Here is a 25,236-nt window from a genome sequence, read left to right on the forward strand (position 1 = left end):
TGGTAAAGCCCACCTGTTGTCCCAGCTACTCGGGAGGCTGAAGCAGGAGAATCCCTTGAACCTGGCAGGAGGAGGTTGCAGTGAGCCAAGATTGTGCCACTGCACTCCAGCCTGGGCAACAAGAGTGAGACTCTTGTCTTAAGAAAATAAATAAAAGTTCCAATTATATTGAGATTCTTAAAAATTATTTTTATGACTATTACTAATAACCAATCATTCAACACTAGATGAATAATACTAAATGATTAGCTTTAATTCAATCCTTCATTTTTTAGAATTTAATCAAAATAGAAAGTATTTTGAGCTATATGACAAGAAATAGAGAGGTAGCTTGAATCTAGTGTTTGCTTTCCCTTCCCTAATTGTAACTTTGAATATAATAAAGTTCACATTCTGAAAAGATAATCTAGCTGGTATTCCTCATTTTGTACATGAGGACAAACGTGTTTACAAAGTCAAGTGATTTGCCTGCCATAGGACATGTCTTTTGCTTCCCAGCTCAGTGACATTTCCCTCTTTATTACAGCTCTAATTTCCATGCTTTTTTTTCTCTTTTGTTAAACTGCCTTTTTTTTTTTTGTGACATATGGAAACAATGAATTCAAAATTTATTTTTCTCTGTGTATAAGAACTTCAAAAAAGTCTTACTTAGCATAAATTGCCAAATAAAAAGCAAGATCAATGGGAAAAACTCAAGACTAAATCACATTTTAAATGGAACAAAAACTAAAATTAATCATTTAAAAATTTTTGATATAGAAAAAAATTTTCTATTCTTTACTCTCCCTTTTGAGTGATAAATAGATGACTCATTCTAAGCATTAAATCCTCTTCACATAACATAAAAGTTTACATTCTGAAGAAGGGAAAGAGTATAATTTAAGAGAAACAATCACAGAAAAGAAAAGAATCCCTGGCTTTGGTTTGCACTGTGATTCATGATCACGAATACATAAAATTCTTTAAACTCTATTTTTCTGTAAAAATTGAATATACTGATTTACAAAGTCGAGTTAAAAACTCTTACATGTAAAACTGGATGTAACAGAAACAATAAAAATTATTCAATATAAAGAGCATTATAAGTAACATAGGTCTTAGGAGTTTCTTTTGCAAACTTACTTATAAATAAACCCCAAGAATGAGTGAGGTCTTTCCCTAAACCATAAACCTCCAAGCCCAGGTACCAGTCCATCCCATGTATCTTCTTCCCAAAGGAGACCGTGAGAGTGCAGTTTAAATGAGCTTGTTCACAGGTCTGTCATACTTACCAACACTGAAAACATGTCAAGAATAAATTTAAATCTCAGATGTAGGTAAAAGCATTTTCAGCCCTAAGCTGCTTCTCTAAATTCAGGATATATGTCTATATACAAAAGGATAAAAATCTCTCAAATTATTAATTGGGCAATAAATTTATTTACACTTATTTTTGAGCTATAAACTATAGAACATACATATCTCTCTTCTACTTATCTACTAAGATATAAAGATGTGAAACTCTCCAGTTTAGATATTTAAAATAAAATTCTAAAATAACCAGTCTTGTGAGAAAATGTAAAATGGAGATATCGATGCTTCTAAGGCTTTGTGTAACTAGCATTCATTTAAATAAGTCTATTCAGGGTTGTCTTTTCAGATTGTCAGATTAAACAAACCCTACAGCATTTGCAGCAAACCCATAATTACAGATTATTATGGCATACAAAAGCAGCAAGACATAAAAAGCTGCTGCAATTCACTGCACTGTAATAGAACACGCAGAGGAAGTTAATTTTGGCAAATGCTTTAAATATTAGCTTTGCATAATAAGTATAGGTGAAACTATAATTAGGACATAATGAATCCTTTGGAGCCTCCTTTCACTCTGACCCGGCAAATGATGACTTTTTGCTAATAAGACTACTGCCATTTGACAAAAAGCCAACTTTACTACCTTGCTTTATTCTTTACTAAATTTAGTAATTACAGCTACTCCCGCCAATAGTTCTCAAATCAGACTTGTTCAATCCAATACTGAGCTTATTAAAATAGGACACTCAATGTTTAGAATTCTTTGGCCAAAAAAGTACTTGAAGATGAAGAAGCATGCATTAGACAAGGGTACAATGATCACTAATTTTCACATTAAAAAACACCTAGAGCATGTAGTCACTACACACAAGAGAATCATGTACTGTTAGCTCGCAGCTGTTCCTAAAAGGTCCTACATTTATCTGGTCCTTAAAACCTTTGAGGAAGTCCAAAGGGAACAACTTGATACATTTAGAGACTAGTACTGCACAGCGTATTTGATATTAATATTAAGCTAATCTATTTATATTTTTTCCTTTGCTTCTTTTACAGTGACTGTTTGATATTGGTGTGGTGAATTTTGTATAAAATCTGAAATTAAAACTTCCTCTGACATAAGCAAACTTTATTGCTTTTTTCAAGAAACATATTCTATACTGTCTTGAATAAAAACTTTGCCATTTTATACCTTAAACATGCAAAGGTCAAACTAGTATTTTCACATAACCATATTTTTAAGTAAAATAAATATGGTATTTCATTATGTCAAATCTAAAAATATAATTTTAAATTGCTTATATAAATTTTGCTCCTTTTTTTTGCTTTATTATACTTGCCTGATATACCTCTTTCACATTTGAGAAACAATGTAAATCTTTTATTCCTATTTCAATCGTGTATTTACGTTCTAGACAACTATCTGTACCTCATGGTCAACCCAAAACCCTAGCTCCACTTACCTGGACCTCTAAGTTCGTATTTTCACTTTCATTGTATGCCATCAATCCATTATCATGGACACATCTTAGATGTTTTATTCATTTGTAACTATTCTACCTTTAAAAATCAAACTTTTCCTTACTAGCCCACTCTTTGATTGTAACCTCCTAGTATAGTGACTTCCCAATGGTGTTTCGTAGTTCTTGGAGAAGGCCCTTAGAGATGGACAGGAAAGAAGCTAGTAGGACCCCACAACTCCACTCTTCTGTGGTTCTATTTTTAAAAGTTTTCCAAATTGAGCTTCCTTATAAAATTTATTTGAAAAGGTTCTGCTACCTAAAGAAATGTTTTAAAAATAATTGTCCTAATATACCAATGATGCTCTCAGTGGTTCTCAACTGTGGCTGCATATTAGTCACATGCAGAGCTTTAAACAAACTCAGCAAATCCCTGATTAATATATCAAAATCTCTATGGATAGGAATGGAATATCAGTATTCTAATATGCAGCCAAGGCTGACAACCACTGTTCTAATTTCTTATTACCAACCACATCTACTTTCTGATTCACGAGGTCATTCTATTTTCTCCCAACTTACTAGCCACTTCCTGGCAGTTTCATCCTTATGAAGCCTAGGTTCTATGGCTAAACCACATACCAATGTTCTGAAATCCACAGCTCCTTTGTATTTCACACTCATCTTACTAACTGTTGATAGGTGCAACCAAAACTCTTTGGGGTTTTTTTTCTATTGGTCCCTCGGTAACTTCTGTCAATTATCTTAATTACTTAAATCTTCCTCTTCTTTCTGGTCTCAGAAGGGCTAATACAAGCACCTTACTTCTTAGCTCATCCTCTCAGGGACTTCACTCTCTTAATGATACCCTTCCCACTTACTTCTCAGCTTATAAATAAGTTCAACTCTCTTTATCCCTAAAACTCTTTTAACCCTAAATCAACCTTAGCTTGCCTACTATTTTATTGCATTTTTGTTTCCTTTATTTATTTTTAAAGTCAAGCTTCTTTAGAGAATACTTTCCATGGATGATTCCACTGTCTTATTTCCTGCTTGCTCCTCAAACCACAGCCACTGATTCTGCTTACTTCTCTGGTGAAACTAAAGCAGATATATTTGTCAGTACTTCTGTATGTGACCTCTCTATCATTTAACACTGTTGGCTAAACTTTTAAAAGCTTTCCCCTCTTTTGGTTTCTGAGAAATTACTCTCTCCTGGTTTTCCTTCCTTTTCAACGTTTTCTTCTCAGAACCCACACATGTAAATATATATTCCTAACAAAGATCTCTCTGCTAAGATCTAAATTTGTATATACAACTAACTGTCCATGAGATGTTTTCACACGAATATCTAATAGGTCCCCCAAACTAAACCATTTCAAACTGTCCTATAATTTCCCTCCCAAATCTGTACTTTCTCTAATATTCTTTAGTAAAATTATTCTAGTTTGGGGAAAATCTAACCAATCTCCAAGTCAGAAAACTACCTTGGATTTCTCTTCTCTTTACAAAAGCCTTTTGACTTTACATCCTAAATATGTATCAAGTTCATCTTGCGCTTCCAGTCCTACTACCATGCTTCAGTAACTGAACAAAAAATTTAGTTTAAGCCTTCAGCGACTCTTGCTTAACCTATTGCTGCCAAAATCAATTTAATATATCAAGAGTCAGCAAACTTTTTCTGTAAAGGGCCAGATAATTAATATTTTTGGTTTTGTGAGCTATGTAATCTCTACTGTTACTCAATACTGATGCTGTTATACAAAAGTAGCCACAATGACAATACGGATGGTGGTGGGCATGGGCCATAATTTACCAACTCCTATAAATTACTATTGTCAGAAGTGCTCTGAATATAAATTGTATCATGAATATCTCTTTCTTAAAACCCTTCAATTGCTGGGTTCCTCTAGTTTACCTCTACATCTTGCATCTATTTCTGTTTTTACACTCCTATAATATTATAATATTATTTGTTTCTATTATATCTTTCTCTTGTATCAGAGAGAGAATGCTCTGAATGTAGAAACACGGTGGCTTAAAAATGTTACTGAGCTATCTATGTACTAAGTAAGATTGTGCTTTACATATATTATCTCACTTAGTACTTAAAACAACCTTAGAGGAAACTAATATCTGCATTTTACAAACAAGAAAACAGATATTCAGTCATTGAGAGTCAAAATTCAAGTCACACTCCAAAGCTACATTTTTATTCTATATAAATTCCATGATATATAAAATATCAAAAAGAACTTCTAAGAATAATTTAGCCAGAAGTACATGTTGAGTATCCCTAATATGAAAATCTGAAATCCAATTTGAGCATTGACATGATGCTCAAAGGAAATGCTGATTGGAGCAATTCAGATTTGGGATTTTCAGATTAGGGATGTTCAGCTGGTAAGTATAACACAAATATTTCAAAATGTGAAAAAAGCCAAAATCTTTAACACTTCTGGTCCCATGCATTTTCAGATTAGGAACAGAAGGAATGTCAACATGTAATATTAGTAATTGTGCATGTGAAGTTATTTCTTTAATAATGAACTTGTGCTATATATACATAATTAGATAAACAACTACAAAGTAAGACATACTCTCCTTCTCCAATATTTCCACCCATGGCCTCAAGTTATACCTTGAGAGAACCCAAGCAACAATATTGTCCTAAAGAGCATTCATGTTACCTTCTGTTACCGGCTGGAGTTTAGAAGATCGTTCTGAGTCAGGAGAGTGCAGTGGTTCAGGCTCTTTCAGACTTTCCAAATTCATAAAAGGATCATAATCTACAGATGCCAAATCAGAGAGGCTCACGGGAAAATACCTTGGATTGCTAAAACACTGAGCTCCATAAACACACCCATGTAAAACCTGAAAATACAGGGGGAAAAAAAACAAGTTTTACTTTAAATAAATAAATAAAAGTTAAAGAAGGATAAAATTCAATTGGTAACACAAGAGCTTGGCAAAAATTTTAAATATTTTAAAACATCAGGCCGGGGCATGGTGGCTCACATCTATAATCGCAGCACTTTGGGAGGCCGGGATAGGTAGATCACCTGAGGACAGAAGTTTGAGACCAGCCTGGCCAACATGGCAAAACCCCTGTCTACTAAAAATACAAAAATTAGCCAGGCATGGTGGTGGGCACCTGTAATCCAGTTACTTGGGAAGCTAAGGCAGGAAATTTGCATAAACCCAGGAGGCAGAGGTTGCAGTGAGCTGAGATTGCACCACTGCACTGCAGCATGGGTGACAGGAGTGAAACTCCATTTCAAAAAAAGAAAAAAAATCAAGGTAAAATTTAGTACCTTTTGAAAAGAATGAATGAAATTTAATGATACTCATATGTAACAATGATCTGATTCCTCTCAAAATTTTGCAATGCAACAACAGTGTCTTGTAGGAAGTACTTTTAAATTACCCTTAGGCACTATAAGCTAAATCTGTGTTCTCAGAAAATTTCTAGCTCTAAAACAATAAAAACGTTATACTGAGAAATGTTATTTAATTTTTAAAAACTCTTGGTTACCAAATAAATAATAAAGCAAGGAAATTTACCTTATAAATGCAATTGAGAACAGATTTTTCTGTTTTATCACTTTCTACTCCCGTAGCATGAAATGGTTGGAGCAGTGTCTTTAGAGGTAAGGCCATGATCCAGTCCAGAAGGCAGAGAAGTAAAGATACTACCAACTGTAACAACAATAGAATCATTATAATTGTACACTCATAAAACATATGCTTCTTAATTATTCATCTTATTCTTGAGTTTCCAAAATCTGTTTCTGGAATCATCAGCCCTAAGTTCCACAATTAAGATTTACCTAGATCTAACTGATTTTAAGATATTGTATTTGAACATTATTGTGGCTTTCTCTTCCATATGTCAAGACAAAACACAACAAAACATTAAGCATAATAAAAACAAATGTTAAAATTAAATTAATATAAAAACAGCAAGTTAAAAGATAACAGATATCAATTAAACTTATTTCATTGCACAAGGAATGGAACAAAATGGAAGTCTATATGTATTATAATCACTTCCACTTTCCTTTTCTAACTTAACATCTCACCGAATATCCTGCCAGAAAGACTACCTTAAGTACTTTTTGAAATTGTTATTCATTTTACTAAATGAACCTTTCCACTGAACATTTTTTTTTTTTTAAAGAGACAGAGTTTCACTATGTTGCCTAGGCTGGCCTTGAACTCTTGGGCTCAGGCAATATTTCAGCCTCAAACTTCCAAGTAGCTGGGACTATAGGTGCACACCATCATGCCTGAATGGACACTTTTAAACTAAGAGATGCTATAAACAGAATACTTTCTATTAAAAAAAAGTGAAATAAAATAGCAGAATCCATTATACTAAAGAATCACAAATAGTGCCATGAAAGTAACAATGAAATACCAACAAGAGACCTGCTAATCTTTAAAGACAAACTCTCCAACTCATAATTCTAGTCTACATTTCCCAACATATCTTCCAAAAAAAAAAACCAATAAGGAACAATAAGAAGGGCCAATAAAACCTCACAAAACCAACAGCTTCTGTATTATCAGAAGACAGAGAGCACCCAAACTTCAAATTATCTATTATTTTAATTTTTGATACAGTCTTGCTCTGTCACCCAGGCTGGAGTGCAGTGGTGTGATCTCAGCTCACTGCAACCTTCACTTCCTGGGTATAAGTAATTCTTGTGCCTCAGTCACCTAAGTAACTGTAACTGGGATTATAGGCATGTACCACCACACCCGGCTAATTTTTGTATTTTTAGGAGAGACAAGGTATTGCCATTTGGCCAGTCTGGTCTTAAACGCCTAGCCTCAAGTGATCTGACTGCCTTGGCCTCTCCAAGTGCTCAGATTACAGGCATGAGCCTCAAATTATCTCTAAGTAGAAAAATACACAGCAAATCCCAGCATCTTTCTCCCATTGCAGGTTTTCATAAAAAGCAAGGGTAGTTTGGGAAAAACTGTGAAAGAGAGAAGACGGAAACTTGCTGTGAACCTAAGACTGATCTAAAACCATGCTAGAAAGAAACAGTTCACCATAAGTGTGAAAATATTTAAAAAGTATATTGGGAGATCAGAGTAGAAAGAAAGGATGTAGAAGTACACACAGGAAAGGTAATAATTAGGGAGAGAAGACAAACAAACCAGACTACAAAGACTACAATAAATACCTACCTAACTTTTCAATGCCCACACACCGATGAACATCAACAAACATCAAGACCATCCAGGAAAACATGACTCATCAAATGAATTAAATAAGGCACCAATGACCAATCCCAGAGAAACAGATTTGTGACCTTTCTGACAGAGAATTCAAAATGGCTGTTTTGAAGAAGCTCAACGAAATTAGGTAACACAGAGAAGAAATTCAGAATCCTATCAGATAAATTTAACAAAGAGATTAAATTAACTAAAAAGAATCAAGCAGAAATTCCAAAGCTGAGAAATTCAACTAATATACTGAAGAATGCATCTGATTTCTTTAATAACAGAATGGATCAAACAGAAGAAAGAATTACTGAGACTGAAGACAGTCTATTTGAAAACACAGCCAGAGAAGACAGAAAAAAGAATAAAGCACACATAAAAGAGCTAGAAAAGAGCATCAAATGGGCAAATCTAGAGTTCTTGGCCTTAAAGAGGAGATAGACAATTTGGGATATACAGTTTATTAAAAGGGCCAAAAACAAAGAACTTCCCAAACCCAGAGAACGATATGAACACTCAAATACAAGCAGGTTATAGAACACTAAATAGATTTAATCCAAATATGACTACCTTAAGACATTTAATAATCAAACGCTCAAAGGTCAAGGATAAAAAAAGTATTATAAAACCACCAAGAAAAAAGAAACAAATAACATACAATGGAGCTCCAATACATTTGGAAGCAGACTTCTCAGTGGAAATCCTACAGGCCGGGAGAGGATGGCATGACTTAAAGTGCTAAAGAAAAAAACAAACATTATAAAATAATATATCTAGTGAAAATATATTGTTTTTTATTTTAAAGCTATTTTTCAAAAATATTGTATTTCATCTTTTTGAAAAACATTATTTTACATTTCAACATTATTGACATGGAGTACATCTTACAGTTAATGACACATCCTCATCTTTCTTGACAATAAGTAACATAATTATACATTTTACAAAATAGATTGCCTTCTACCTTCTGTGAAATGTCGTATAGCCATTTACCAGAACATTTCCATCCTACTGCAGGAACTTGAGGTTGACTGCTTTGTCTTATTTTGTAATTTTTAATTTAGAGCCAGAGTTTAGTATTCCTGTTTGTTTTTTTTTTTTAATTGCATTTTAGCTTTTGGGTTACATGTGAAGAACATACAAGATAGTTGCAAAGGTACACACGTGGCAGTGTGATTTGCTGCCTTCCTCCCCTTCACCTATATCTGGCATTTCTCCCCATGATATCTTTCCCCAACTCCCCACCTCCCACTGTCCCTCTCCTATTCCCCCCAACAGACCCCAGTGTGTAGTGCTCCCCTCCCTGTGTCCATGTGTTCTCACTGTTCAACACCCGCCTATGAGTGAGAATATGCGGTATTTCATTTTCTGTTCTTGTGTCAGTTTGCTGAGAATGATGGTTTCCAGGTTCATCCATGTCCCTATAAAGGACACGAACCCATCGTTTTTTATGGCTGTATAATATTTCATAGTGTATATGTTCCACATTTCCCCTGTCCAATCTATCATCGATGGGCATCTGGGTTGGTTCTAGGTCTTTGCTATTGTAAACTGTGCTGCAATGAACATTCGTGTGCATGTGTCCTTGTAGTAGAACGATTTATAATCCTTTGGATATATACCCAGTAATGGGATTGCTGGGTCAAATGGAATTTGTATTTCTAGGTCCTTGAGGAATCACCACACTGTTTTACACAATGGTTGAACTAATTTACACTCCCACCAACAGTGTAAAAGTGTTCCTATTTCTCCACATTGTCTCCAGATTTTTTAATGATCACCATTCTAACTGGCGTGAGATGGTATCTCAATGTAGTTTTGATTTGCATTTCTCTAATGACCAGTGATGATGAGCATTTTTTCATGTTTGTTGGCCTTATGTATGTCTTCCTTTGTAAAGTGTCTGTTCATATCCTTTGCCCATTTTTGAACAAACTTGTTTGTTTTTTTTCTTGTAAATCTGCTTGATTTCTTTGTAAATTCTGGATATCAGCCCTTTGTCAGATGGGTGAACTGCAAAAGTTTTTTCCCATTCTGTTGGCTGCCGATACACTCTACTGACTGTTTCTTTTGCTATGGAGAAGCTGTGGAGTTTGATTAGGTCCCATTTGTCTATTTTGGCTTTTGTTGCCAATGCTTTTGGTGTTTTGGTCATGAAGTCCTTACCTACTCCTATGTCCTGAATGGGTTTGCCTAGATTTCCTTCTAGGGTTTTTATGGTGTTAGGTCTTATGTTTAAGTCTTTAATCCAACTGGAGTTAATTTTAGTGTAAGGTGTCAGGAAGGGGTCCAGTTTCTGCTTTCTGCACATGGCTAGCCAGTTTTCACAACACCATTTATTAAACAGGGAATCCTTTCCCCATTGCTTGTTTTTGTCAGGTTTGTCAAAGATCGTATGATTGTAGATATGTTGTGTTGCCTCCAATGTCTCTGTTCTGTTCCATTGGTCTATATCTCTGATTTGGTACCAGTACCATGCTGTTTTGATTACTGTAGCCTTGTAGTATAGTTTGAAGTCTGGTAGTGTGATCCTCCTGCTGTGTTCTTTTTGCTTAGAATTGACTTGGCTATGTGGGCTCTCTTTTGGTTCCATATGAAGTTTAAGGTGTTTTTTTCCAGTTCTGTGAAGGTCATTGGTAACTTGATGGGGACAGCATTGAATCTGTAAGTTAACTTTGAGCAGTATGGCCATATTCATGATATTGATCCCTCCTAACCATGAACATGGAATGTTTCTCCATCTGTTTGTGTCCTCTCTTATTTTGTTGAGCAGTGGTTTGTAGTTCTCCTTGAAGAGGTCCCTTACATTCCTTGTTAGTTGTATTCCTAGGTATTTTATTCTTTTTGTAGCAGTTGTGAATGGCATTTCATTCTTGATTTGGCTCTCTTTAAGTCTGTTATTAGTGTATAGAAATGCTTGTGATTTTTGCACACTGATTTTGTATCCTGAGACTTTGCTGAAGTTGCTTATCAGTTTCAGGAGATTTTGAGCTGAGACGATAGGGTCTTCTAGATATACAATCATGTCATCTGCAAATAGAGACAATTTGGCTTCCACCTTTCCTATTTGAATACCCTTTATTTCTTTTTCTTGCCTGATTGCTGTGGCTAGAACTTCCAGTACTATATTGAATAGGAGTGGTGAGGGAGGGCAACCTTGTCCAGTGCCAGATTTCAAAGGGAATGCTTCCAGTTTTTGCCCATTCAGTATGATATTGGCTGTTGGTTTGACATAAATAGATTTTATTATTTTGAGATACGTTCCGTCAATACTAAGTTTATTGAGGGTTTTTAGCATAAAGGGCTGTTGAATTTTGTCAAAGGCCTTCTCTGCATCAGTTGACATAATCATGTGGTTTTTGTCTTTGATTATGTTTATGTGGTGAATTACGATTATAGACTTGTATATGTTGAACCAGCCTTGCATCCCTGGAATGAATCCTACTTGATCATGGTGGATAAGCTTTTTAATGTGCTGTTGCAATCAGCTTGCCAGTATTTTATTGAAGATTTTTGCATCTATGTTCATCATGGATATTGGCCTGAAGTTTTCCTTTCTTGTTGAGTCTCTGCAGGGTTTTGGTATCAGGATGATGTTAGTCTCATAAAATGATCTGGGAAGGATTCCCTCTTTTTGGATTATTTGAAATAGTTTCAGAAGGATTTGTACCAGCTCATCTTTGTATGTCTGGTAGAATTCGCCTGTGAACCCATCTGGACCTGGGCTTTTTTTGTGTGGTAGGCTCTTAATTTCTGCCTTAACTTCAGATTTTGTTATTGGTCTATTCAGGATTTCGACTTCTTCCTGGTTTAGGCTTGGGAGGAGGCAAGTGTCCAGGAATTTATCCATTTCTTCCAGGCTTACTAGTTTATGTGCATAGAGTTGTTTGTAATAATCTCTGATGATGGTTTGAATTTATGTGGAATCTATGTTGATATCCCCTTTATTGTTTTTTATTGCATCTATTTAGTTATTCTCTCTTTTCTTTTTTATTAATCTGTCTAGTGGTCTGTCTATTTTGTTGACCTTTTCAAAAAACCACCTCCTGAATTTATTGATTTTTTTGAAGGGTTTTTCGTATCTCTGTCTCCTTCAGTTCTGCTCTGATCTTTGTTATTTCTTGTTTTCTGCTAGGTTTTGAGGTTTTTTGATTTTGCTCCTCTAGCTCTTTCAATTTTGATGATAGGGTGTCAATTTTGGATCTCTCCTTGCTTCTCATGTGGGCACTTATTGCTATGTATTTTCCTCTAGAGACTGCTTTAAATGTATCCCAGAGATTCTGGTATGTTGTGTCTTTGCTCTCATTGGTTTTGAAGAACATCTTTATTTCTGCCTTCATTCCATTGTTTATCCAGTCAACATTCAAGAGCCAGTTGTTCAGTTTCCATGAAGTTGTGCGGTTCTGAGTTAGTTTCTGAATTCTGAGTTCTAACTTGATTGCCACTGCAGTCTGAGAGACTGTTTGTTATGATTTCCATTCTTTTGCATTTGCTGAGGAGTGATTTACTTCCAATTATGTGGTAAATTTTAGAGTAGGTGTGATGTGGTGCTGAGAAGAATGTATATTCTGTGGATTTGGGATGGAGAGTTCTGTAAATGTCTATTAGGTCTGCTTGTTCCAGGTCTGAGTTCAAGTCCTGGATGAAAATATATTTTTTGAACATAAAGAAGAAACATAGACTTTTCCAGACAGACAAAAGCTGAGATATTTCATCAATATCAGATTTGTCCTACAGAAATACTAAAGGGAATTCTTCAATCTGACATATAAGAATGTTAATGAGCAATGAAAAATTATCTGAAGGTCCAAAACTAACTGGTGATAGTAAATAAACAGAAAACCACAGAACTGTCATAACACTGTAATGGTGGTATATAGCTACTAATATTGTAGGGAGAAAGACAAAAAGATGAACCAATTAATAACTACAACAACTTTTCAAGAGATGGACAGTAAAATAAAATATAAAGAACAAAAAGCTAAAAAACAGGATATAAAATTAACATGTACAGTTGTTACTAATTTTCTTTTTGCTTGTTTGTTTATGCAGTCAGGGTCAAGTTGTCATTAGTTTAAAATAATGGGTTATAAGATATTACTTGCAAGCTTCATAATAATTTCAAATATAAACACATACAATGGATACACAAAAAATAAAAAGCAAGAATCTATAACATACTACTAGAGAAAATCACCTTCACTAAAAAGAAAACAGGAATCAAGGAAAGAAAGACAAGAAGCCTGCAAAACAGCAAGAAAACAAATAACAAAGTGGAAGGAGTAACTACCTACTTCTCAACAGTACCACTGAGGCTGGGCACAATGGCTCACACTGTAATCCCGATACTTTGGGAGGCTGAGGTGGGAGGATCACCTGAGGTCAGGAGGTTGAGACCAGCCTGGTCAGCATGGTGAAACCCTGTTTCTACTAAAAATACAAAAATCAGCCAGGTGTGGTGGTGAGTGCTTGTAGTCCCAGCTACTTAGGGGGCTGAGGCAGCAGAATCATTTGAACCCAGGAGGCAGAGGTTGCAGTGAGCTGAGACTGCACTAGTACATTCCAGCCTGGGTCACAGAGCAAGGCTGTCTCAAAAATAATAATAACAAATGAATAAAAAATAAAAACCGCTGAATGTAAATGGACTAAACTCCTCAATCAAAAGGGAATGGCTGAATGGAATAAAAAAATAAAACCCAATGATCTGCTGCCTACAAGAAACACACTTTGCCTGTAAATACAAACACTGAAAATAAAGGGATGAAGAGGATGTTCTATGCAATTGTAAACCAAAAAAGCAGGAGTAGTTATACTTACATTGGACAAAATAGATTTCAAGACAAAAAAGATCTTTATATAATAAAGAGGATAAAATAATTATGAATATTTATGCACCTAACACTGGAGTACCCTGTATTTAAAGCAAATATTAAAGCTAAAGAGAGATATATATTATTGTGTTGTGCCAACACAATCATAGCTGAAGACTTAAACACCCCACTTTTGACACTGGACATTTCATCCAGACAGAAAATCAACAGACTTAAATCAATTGGACTTAATGTGCAGTATAGACCAAATGGACCTAACAGATATTTACAGAATAAGTCATCCAATGGCTGTGGAATGCACATTCTTCTCCTCACCACATGCAACATTCTCAAGGATATACCATATGTTAGGCCAAAAAATAAGTCTTAATATAGTTTTAAAAATTTAAATAATATTAAGTATCTTTTCTGACCCCAATGGAATAAAACTAGAAATCAAAAGTAAGAAGAAGTTTGGATACTATACAAACACTTAGAAATTAAACAATATCTTCCTGAATTACCTGTGGGTTAAGGAAGAGATTAACAAAGAAACTGAAAATTTTCTGGAAACAAATGATAATGGAAACACAACATACCAAAGCTATGGATACAGTGAAAGCAGTTATAAGAGGGAAATTTATAGCTATAAGCACCTACATCAAAAAAGCAAAAAAATTCAAACAAACAACCCAACAATGCATCTTAAAGAACCAGAAAAGCAAGAGCAAACAAAACCCAAAGTAAGCATAAAAAAAACAATACGGATTAGAGCAGAAAAAAATAAAACTGAAATGGTAAAAATACAAAAGATCAAGGAAATGAAAAATTGGTAAATGAAATAAAAAATTGACTTTTTAAAAAAGAGAAACAAAATTCTTTAGCAACTGAGAAGAAAAGAAAGAAAACTCAAAATCAGATACGAAAGAGGAGACATTAAAAACTGATATAGCAGAAATTCAAAGATCAAGTGAGAGGCTACCATGAGCAACTATATGCCAGTAAATGGAAAAACCTAGAAGAAATGGATTAATTTATAGACATAAACAACCTATTAAGATTGAACCATGAAGAAATGCAAAACCTGAACAGACCAATAACATGTAATGAGATTTAAACTGCAATAAAAAGCCTCCCACCAAAGAAATGCCCAGGACCCAATGGCTTCATTTGCTGAATTCTACCAAACAATAAAGAACTAATACCAATCCTTCTGAAACTGTTATGAAAAACAGAGGAGGGAGTATTTCTAAACTCATTCTATGATGCCAATATTACCCTGATACCAAAACAAAAGACATCAAAAAAAAGAAAACTATAGGCCAATATTGCTGATGAACAGTGACGCAAAAAATCCTCAATACAATACTGGCAAACCAAATTCAGCAATACATTAGAAAAATCACTCATCACAACCAAGGGAGATTTATCCCAAGGATTCAAGGATGGTTCAACATATACAAATCAATCAATGTGATACATTTTATCATCAAAATGAAAAACAAAAACCATATGATCATTTCAGTTGATGCTGAAAAAGCATCTGACAAAATTCAACATCCCTTCATGATGAAAGCCTCCCCATCACCCTCCCCAAAATACCGGGAAGAAACATACCTCAACATAATAAAAACCATATATGACAAACCCACAGCTAGTATCATACTGAATGGGGAGAAACTGAAATCCTTTCCTCTAAGATCTAGAACAAGACAAGGATGTCCACTTTAACCATTATTATTTGACACAGTACTGGAAGTCCTAGCTGGAGCAAGCAGACAAGAGAAAGAAATGAGGGGTATGCAAATTGGAAAAGAAGACATCAAATTATTCTTGTTTGCAGATGATATGATCTTATATTTGGAAAGACCTAAAGAATCTAATAAAAAAAAGTATTAGAATTGATAAAGTAAATTCAGTAAAGTTGCAGGATACAAAATCAACATACAAAAATCAGTAGGGCTTCTATGTGTCAACAGAGAACAATCTGAAAAAGAAATCAAGAAAGTAATCCCATTTACAATAGCTACAAATGAAATTAAATAGTTTGGAATTAATCAAAGAAGTGAAAGATCTCTACAACAAAAACTGCAAAACATGATGAAAGAAATTGAAAAAAAACACAAAACAATGAAAAGCTATTCCATGTCCATGTATTAAAAGAATCATTATTTTCAATAATCATGACCATACTACTCAAATCAATCTATAGGTTCAATGAAATCCCTATAAAAATGCCAATGACATTCTTTATGGAAACAGAACCAACAATCCTAAAATTCACATGAAACAATAAAAAATCCAGAACAGTCAAAGATGTCCTGAGTAAACTGAACAAAAGTGGAAGAAGTGCATTAGCTGACTTCAAATAATACTACAGAGCTATAATAACCAAAACAGCATGGTACTGGAATAAAAACTGACACACAGACTAATGGAACAGCATACTGAACCCAGAAACAAATCATAAATGTACAGTGACCTTATTTTAAATAAAGGTAAATAACATACATTATTGGCCGGGCGCGGTGGCTCACGCCTATAATCTCAGCACTTTGGGAGGCCGAGGCTGGTGGATCACAAGGTCAAGAGATCAAGACCATCCTGGTCAACAAGGTGAAACCCCGTCTCTACTAAAAATACAAAAATTAGCTGGGCATGGTGGTATGCGCCTGTAGTCCCAGCTACTTGGGAGGCTGAGGCAGGACAATTGCTTGAACCCAGAAGGCGGAGGTTGCAGTGAGCCGAGATCGTGCCATTGCACTCCAGTCTGGGTAACAACAGTGAAACTCCGTCTCAAAAAAAAAAAGACATACATTATGGAAAGGCCAGTCTCTTCAATAAATGGTACTGAGATAACCGGTTATCCATATGCAGAGGAACAAAACTAGACTCCTAAATCTTGCCATATATAAAAATTAAATCAAAAAGCATTAGAGACTTAAATCTAAGACCTCAAATTATGAAACTACTACAAGAAAACATTGGAGAAACTCTTGAAGACATTGGACTGGGCAGATTTTTAGAGTAATACCTTACAAGCACAGGCAACCAAAGAAAAAAAGAACAAATGGAATCACATTAAGTGAAAAAGCTTCTGCATGGCAAAGTAAATGATCAACAAAGTGAAGAGACAACCCACAACATAGGAGAAAATATTTGCAAAGTATTCATCTGACAAGGGATTAATAACCAGAATACATAAAGAATTCAAACAACACAACAGAAGAAATTCTAATAATTTGATTTAAAAATGGTCAGAAGATCTGAATAGCCATTTCTCAAAAGAAGACATAAAAAAGGCAAACAAGTATGTGAAAAGATGCTCAACATCATCAGAGAAATGCAAATCCAAACTATTAAATACAATGAAATATAATCTCACCCCAGTTAAAATGGGTTTTATCCAAAAGACAAGCAATAAATGCTGGCAAGGATGTGGAGAAAAAGGAACCCTTGTACACTGTCAGTGGGAATGCATGTTAGTACAACTATTATGGAGAACAGTTTGGAGGCTCCTCAAAAAAAACTAAAAAAAGAGAACTACCATACGATCCCCAGTAATCCCACTGCTAGGTACATACCCAAACAAAAGGAAATCAGTGTATCTAAGAGATACCTGCACTCCCATGTTTACTGAAGTACTATTCACAATAGCCAGGATTTGGGAGCAACTTAAGTGTCCATCAACGGATGAATGGATAAAGAAAATGTGGTACATATATAAAATGGAGTACCATTCAGCCATAAAAAAGAATGATCCTGTCATTTGCAACAAGATAGATGGAAATGGAGGTCATTATGTTAAGTGAAATAAGTCAGGCACAGAAAGACAAACATTGTAAGAGCTAACAATTAAACTCATGGAGATAGAGAGTAGAATGATGATTACCACTAGAGGCTGGGAAGGGCAATGGGGGGTGGGGGCAAGTGGGGATAGTTAAAGGGTTCTAAAAAATAGAAAGAATTAATAAAATCTAGTATTTGCTAGCAAAACAGAGTGACTATAGTAAAAAATAACTATATTGTACATTTAAAAATAACTAAAAAAGTATAAACTGGATTGTTTCATAATACACAGAAAGGATAAGTGCTTGAGGTGAAGGACACCCCATTTACCCTGATCTATTATGCACCATGGGGCTGTGCCAAAAAAGCCCATGCACTCCATAAATACATAAACCTACTGTGTACTGAGAAAAATATAAATAAATAAAAGGATGAGGAAGATCTCTATGAATTTACATGTTATGGATTTCCAGGATACATCAAGTGAAAAATCCAAAGCAAAGACTATCTAGGCCATGTGTAACAAACAAGGAATAAAAAACAACATACATGCATCTGTTCATTTGTGAAAAAAATAATCATAGGTGGATGAACTATAGACTAAAAAAATAAAAACAACAGAGATGAAGGAAAGACCCTAAAACTGCATACAAACAGAAAAAAGTAACCTCAACTGTATTTCAAGTTAATTATATAACCATCCTGAAGTGGGAAAGGGTGAACAGGAAGTAACCCAAATAACTTATGAACACAATTTTTTGAATGATAAATTCTCTTGGTAAAGACAGTAAAAATTCTTAACTATAAAAAGGCATAAGTTAATAATTTTAAAAAATAGAATGGCACAAAAGTAAACATTTCTAGATAAATAATCAATATGGGAACCAGATTTTTCATTGCTGGAGCAGGAAGTTACAAATAAGGAAAATGGGGAAGGATGGACTGAATCTTGTGGTGCTGGATTACAAGTGGAGGCGTCATACTGGGGCCCATCGGTGAGGGGAAGGAAAAAAGAGCATCAGGACAAACAGCTAATGCATGTGGGGCTTAATACCTAGATGATGGGTTGACAGGTGCAGCAAACCACCATGGCACATGTCTACAGTTGTAACAAACCTGCTCATTCTGCACATGTATCCTGGAACTTAAAGTAAAATAAAATAAGAAAATAAAAAAAAGAATTGGAGGTGTCAGTGTGAACTTAAGGTTTTTAATACTTGTATTAGATACTGTCTTATTCCGCCTGTGCTGGCATTACAAATACTGTACACTGGGTTGCTTAAACAACACATATTTGTTCCTTATAGTTCTGAAAGCGAGAAAGTTGAATATCAAGGTGTTAGCCAATTCGGTATCCGTAAGGGTCCTCTTTCTGGCTTCTAGATGATCACTATCTAATGTATATTCACATGGTGCATACAATTCATTTCTCTTCTTAGAAGGGCACTAATTCCATCGATAAGGGCTCCATCCTCATAACCTAATTACCTCTCAAAGGCTGCACCTCCAAATCCCATGACACTGGGCATTAGGATTTCCATATATGAACTTCCGGACAGACACAAACATTCAGCCCACAGCAGATATAGAGGTAGGTGTGTGTGTGTGTGTGTGTGTTATGTATTTCCTAGCTGTATCTGCCAAAGGGGCCTTAAGAAACTATACCCCAATAGCAATGTGCATGCCTAGTTCTTAGACACTGATTTCTAAACACCATTTGCCATTCAGTGGAAGCAGAGTTTCTAGGAGTAATTCCAGGGATGAGACAGGAAAAGCATAAAGTGAGTCTGAAAAATTGTGTGCTGGTAGAAATTAAAAGCATGCCCCCAAATAATGGGGATTTATGGGACTCCATATTCCCCTTCCATGAACACTCCCTTCATGGAAGCTATTTTTCTCTCTCCTGGATTTCCCCTCTAGACTCCCACTCCATACTCTCTTGTGGAAGCCTGTCTTCCCCTCCTAAACTCCATCTCTCCCTATTCCCTTCCATTCAGTGTGGAAACTGCTTTCCTCTCCTGGATTCCATCTTTCTGGATTCTCTCATTCAGAATCCAGAGATATATAACAGAGATATAGCTGTTTCTCTCTCCTCCTGTTTCTCTCTTCAAATAAATCACTTTCTAAAACAAATAAACAAACAAAATAATGGGGATTTATGAAAAAGAAGCCACTTTATGGGGCTCCTACTGGCTAAGTATGAGACATTTTGAGCAGCAAAATAAGTAATAATATTTAAGAATTACAAATCATTGCATAAAATGAGAATCATGAGCCAACACTGAAATAAGATAAACAGGAAAGAAAGGAAAGCTGTTCCTGATAGTAGAAAGCTAACTAATGAATGTAGAAGGAATGATGAATTAAGAAATCATCATTTGGCAGCTATTGTAACACTAACTGATTCTGGTAAGAGTCATTAATGATTAGCAAAACCAGTTGGGGAGGGGAGGGGAGGGGAGGGGAGACATTTATGCAGCCAACAAACATATGAAAAAGAGCTCATCATCACTGATAATTAGAGAAATGCAAATCAAAATCACATTGAGATACCATCTCATGCCAGTTAGAACAGCAATCATTAAAAAATCAGGAGACAATAGATGCTGGAGAGGATGTGGAGAAACAGGAACACTTTACACTGTTGGTGGGAGTGCAAATTAGTTCAACCATTGTGGAAGACAGTACGGTGATTTTTCAAGGATCTAGAAATACAAATACCATTTAACCCAGCAATCCTATTACTGGGTATATATCCAAAGGATTATAAATCATTCTATTAAAAGACACATGCCAAATGTGTGTTTACTGTGGCACTGTTCACAATAGCAGGACTTGGAACCAACCCAAATGTCCATCAATAATAGACTGGATAAAGAAAATGTGGCACATATACACCGTGGATACTATTTGGCCATAAAAAGGATGAGTTCATGTCTTTTGCAGGGACATGGATGAAGCTGGAAACCATCATTCTCAGCAAACTGACACAAGAACAGAAAATCGAACACTGAATGTTTTCACTCATAAATGGGAGTTGAACAGTAAGAACACATGGACACAGGGAGGGGAACATCACACACCAAGGCCTGCCAGGGGGTTGGGGGCTAGGGAAGGGATAGCAGGGAGTGGGGGTATTGGGGAGGAATTGTATTAGGAGAAATACCTAATGCAGATGACAGGGTAATGATGCAGCAAACTACCATGGCACATGTATATCTATGTAACAAACTTGCACATTGTGCACATGTACCCCAGAATGTAAAGTATAATTTAAAAAAATGAATGAATTTAAAATATTAAAAAAAAAGAAGAGTGAATGATAAAATCTGAAATAAAAAAAGCATTTTCAGGATGATCTGATTTTGTCTTCTATGATTACTCTCTCCTAGACCTGGTATTTTTTCTACCTTTCCTACTCGTCCTTTCAGTCATTTTTACTGAATCATCTTTCTCTGCCTTCTCCTTAACTGTTATTAATCAATGTGCTATACTTTGCTGATTCATCTTACTCTACTGTATTGACTTAAATAATTTCATATATTCCCTTAACATTAATATTACTCATGTACTGGCAATGCCAATAATTTTATTTCCAGCATCAAATTTTCTAGTCAGGTACATAATTGCTTTGCTGGTGGTCTCCACCTGGATATTACTTCTTTATGCAACAAACTGAAAACTGAAACTCACTGCTCCAACAATCCTCTTTTTCCTGTATTCCTTACTTTGGTTGTGGACTCTACTTTGTGAGTATCTATTCTCTATTCCTTTAGCCTTAGTTCAGAACATCATTCATTCTTATACAGATGATTTTAATAACAATCACAGTATTTTGACTTTTAAGTCAACTTTCATATTTTCTCAAGTGATTTTTCACAAATCTGGTCATATTTTATTCTACATAAAAATCCTTCAAATAAGTCACTTTCACAGAAGTCCCACATTCACAGTGTGGCATCCAAGGCCCTTTATAATTTGGCCTCTTCCTATCTTAGAAGGTTTATTTTCCGAACTCTTAACTGTTCACTTCACATTCTAAAATATGGAACTGCCTAGCTATTTCTCCAAAACAAACCATACTATTTTATAGCTCCAAGATTTATGCTATTCACACCACTTGGAATAATTTTCTGACTCTACTGTTTGTCTCTATTTATGCAGAACACTCTGTTCAACTTTTAAAAAATTTTCCCTTAACAAGCCTTTCCCCAATATTTATTTCCTTCTCTATTCTAACTTGTATCTTGTACGTTTTCCTACTTTTTATGCTAAGCATTTATTATATTATGTTGCCTCATTTGTGTCTCTAATTTTTAAATTCCACAAGAACAGGGAGTATCATGTTTATCTATTTAGTGCTTAGCAGAATGCCACACTCATATTTTATGATAAATAAATGCTTAGTAGACTAACTGGGCAAGAAAACAAAAACTTAGTAGTATAGCTTTTTCATGTTAATAGCTAGGCCTCTGGAAGACAAAGATGATATAGAAGGAGATGAACAATTAGTTATCCAGATATTATTCATAAACTGGATTTGGAATTCTAGATCACAGCCTGAGACATTAAAGTGAAGAACTCTTGGCTAAAAATGGAAGCTGGATGAGGTAGCTTACACCTGCAATTCCACCATTTTGGGAAGCTGAGGCGGTGGATCTCTTGAGGCCAGGAGTACGAGACCAGCCTTGCCAAGATGACGAAACCCGTCTCTATTAAAAATACAAAAATTAGCCAGGCATGGTGGTGTACACCTGTCATTCCACCTACTTGGGTACCTGAGACATGAGAATCACTGAACCTGGGAGACAGAGGTTACAGTGAGCTGAGACTGAGCCACAGTACTCCAGCTTAGGTGACAAATGAGATAACTCTGTCTCAAAAATTTTTTTAAATTTAAAATAAAAAAATAAAAATGGAGTATATATCTCTTTTAAAGATGAAGAATATATTTATCAAGAGCTAAACCATCTCTTCAGATGGTGTTTAAATTAAATATGAAGGGAAAGAATAAAAAGTTCTGAGGTAAACACATGAAATTAGTAAGAAATGATAATGGCAGATAGTAGGAAAGGACAAAAGTATAAAAGCCGCATGTAAGCCACACACAAAAATAACTTGGAATAGGTACAGAAACATAACTACTGCTTTAGATTTCTGTAAATTAACTAAAACATAAGCAGTAAATAAAACAAACTTGAGATTTCAATACAATACGGTTAAGGGGAGGGAGACCTGGAGACCAGCACTCAAATTAAGAAGTGACAAGGGAAGAGATGAGAATAATTCTCAAAGGAAACTAATAGAATCTAGAGCAACCTTGTCTAATAGAACTTTGTGCAATGATGAAAATGGTGTATATTTGCCGATGTGACTATTGAGCACTTGATATTTGCAAAAGAGGAATTAAATTTTTAATGTGAACTATAAATGTAATGTAAACTGAAAGCAATATACAGTTAGTAGCTACCACAGTGAGCAGCACAGACCTAGAGTCTTTACTACATTTATGTATAATGTCTGGCATATAATAAAAAAAAATAGAGATAATAACAGGAAAATGAAACACATAGCAAAGAGGAAAAAAAACAATAGAAACGAAGTTAGTGATGACCCAGACATTGGATTTAGTAGCCAAGGACTCTATTTTAATTATTACAAATATGTTAAAGAATTTATAAGAGAAGATGTACATAATTGATGAAGAAATGCAGAATTTCAGGTAAGATATGGAAACTTCAAAACAAAAACAAAACGAAAAGAAACTCTAGAACTGGTAAATACAATATCTGAAAACATTAAAGAACCATTATAATGAATTTACTGAGGTAAATGTTACCTAGCAGAACATTCTGGCAGACAGAGGAAATGTCTTCTTTTAAGTGACATATCTCTATATAGGGTATCTTTATTTTTTATCTATATAGAAACAAGTGGCTGCCTTTAGAGGTGATTAATTCCTCAGAATTAATAATCTTCAGGCATAGATAAGAACACAATTTGGCAGAATGTAGTGAAATAGTTAGAAGTAGACAGAATGTCCTCTAAGGTTCCTTACAATCTTGAGACAAAGACTTTATCAAATGGCCATGAAATGTGAACCAAAACATAATTTAATCATACTTTAATAACAGAAAGACATATTTCACACTATAGTTGATTCTGAATACAAAATGAATTTTTACCAAGTAAATATATATACCTTTAAAATTTTGAAACACAAGTATTTTATTAAATAACCACATACTAAACATCAAACAAAATTTAAATTACCCTCTTGTCCATTTCATAAGATGAAGCTTCGGTACTAGGTAAAAGATGAGTAATAGTAGCTATTAGAATCTGTAAGTGAAAAGAAAATTTTTAAAAATGAGCTCTATATATGTCAAATTAGTGGTACATCCTAAAACTTAATTGTTAAAGCTAAAGTGATTCAAAACCTATTGCTGTAAATTTATCCTAAACACATTAACAATGTTTTTTCAAAGTAACATTTAATAGGTAAGTTTTTCAAGTACGCTTAACTATCAATTATTTACAATCCTCATGCACAGAACTAAAATTATAAATATATTCTGTCAACCATAAATGGGTTTCTTCCCAATTAAAGGGGTAAATCAATATGTATAAACATAGAGAAAATATATGTTCATTATAGAAAAATTAAAAGATATAGATAAGAAAAAGACTAATAAAAACCATGATAGGCTGGGCACGGTGGCTCATACCTGCTTTGAGAGCCTGGGTGACAGAGACTCTGTCTCAAAACAACAAAAAAACCACTGTAATCCTATGTCCTGAAGAAATCTACTCTACTGCCTTTCCAGGCCTTTTGTTTAAATATATATATGCAAATATAAGCCTTTTTTGGTGACTTTTTGTTTATTTCCATTTATTTATTTTTTTGAGATGGAGTCTCACTCTGCCACCCAGGTTGGAGTGCAATGGAGTAATCTTGGCTGTAGGTTCAAGTGATTCTCCTGCCTCAGCCTCCCGAGTAGCTGGGATTACAGGTGTGAACCACCAGGCTAGGCTAATTTTGGTATTTTTAGTAGAAATGGGGTTTTGCCATGTTGGCCAGGCAAAATTCAGGCCAGGCTGGTCTTGAACTCCTGACCTCAAGTGATCTTCCCACCTCGGCCTCCCAAAGAGCTGGGATTAAAGGTGTGAGTCACCGTGCCCAGTCAAATGTGGCTTTTAAAATTAACATACATTATACACTAAATATTATTTGAATAAATATAAAGTATGGAATACAAAGTAAATGAAAAAGACATTATTAAAAGGTAAAATATTCATATATGGTGTTATCATTTACCCTAGAAATCATTTAGTCTCATTTAATTTTTTTTTGTACATGTTAAAAATGTATAGGTATATATTTATTGCATTTTTATTTTAGCTGTATTGTATGCTATTATATTTTTAGAAATTATTGCCTCAATGCAGTAAGTAGAAAAATTCCTCGAAATATACCTTATACAGAAAAGGCTTTACTCACTAGTGCAATACTTACTCACTACATTCAGTGCTGTAATAGAGGCTGGCAAGATGACTGAGTGGGAAAAGCATGGACTTTAGAATCTTATAGACTTGGGTCTGAGTCCTTAGTCTCTCAACTTGTGACTGTTATTTAGTTATTAAATCCTCAG

General features: G+C 34.9%; 1 protein-coding gene across 22 annotated transcripts in view; it reads right to left on the reverse strand.

Moving 5' to 3' along the window:
* RALGAPA1 (Ral GTPase activating protein catalytic subunit alpha 1) overlaps positions 1 to 25,236 on the reverse strand; it is a 289,470-nt gene that overhangs the window by 92,300 nt on the left and 171,934 nt on the right. For all 22 annotated transcript variants that reach the window (XR_013521150.1, XR_013521153.1, XR_013521148.1 and 19 more), the window contains 3 exons: positions 23,858 to 23,926; positions 6,315 to 6,449; positions 5,441 to 5,624 (listed from right to left, as the gene is read on the reverse strand). Coding sequence is in view for 13 of the 22 variants with exons in the window: in XM_078334789.1 (XP_078190915.1) it covers positions 5,441 to 5,624; positions 6,315 to 6,449; positions 23,858 to 23,926 (388 nt within the window). In the remaining 9 variants the exon portion in view is untranslated. The remainder of the gene's footprint in view (positions 1 to 5,440; positions 5,625 to 6,314; positions 6,450 to 23,857; positions 23,927 to 25,236) is intronic.

Source organism: Callithrix jacchus, chromosome 8 (genome assembly GCF_049354715.1).
Source record: "Callithrix jacchus isolate 240 chromosome 8, calJac240_pri, whole genome shotgun sequence".
NCBI classification, from domain to species: Eukaryota; Metazoa; Chordata; class Mammalia; order Primates; family Cebidae; genus Callithrix; species Callithrix jacchus.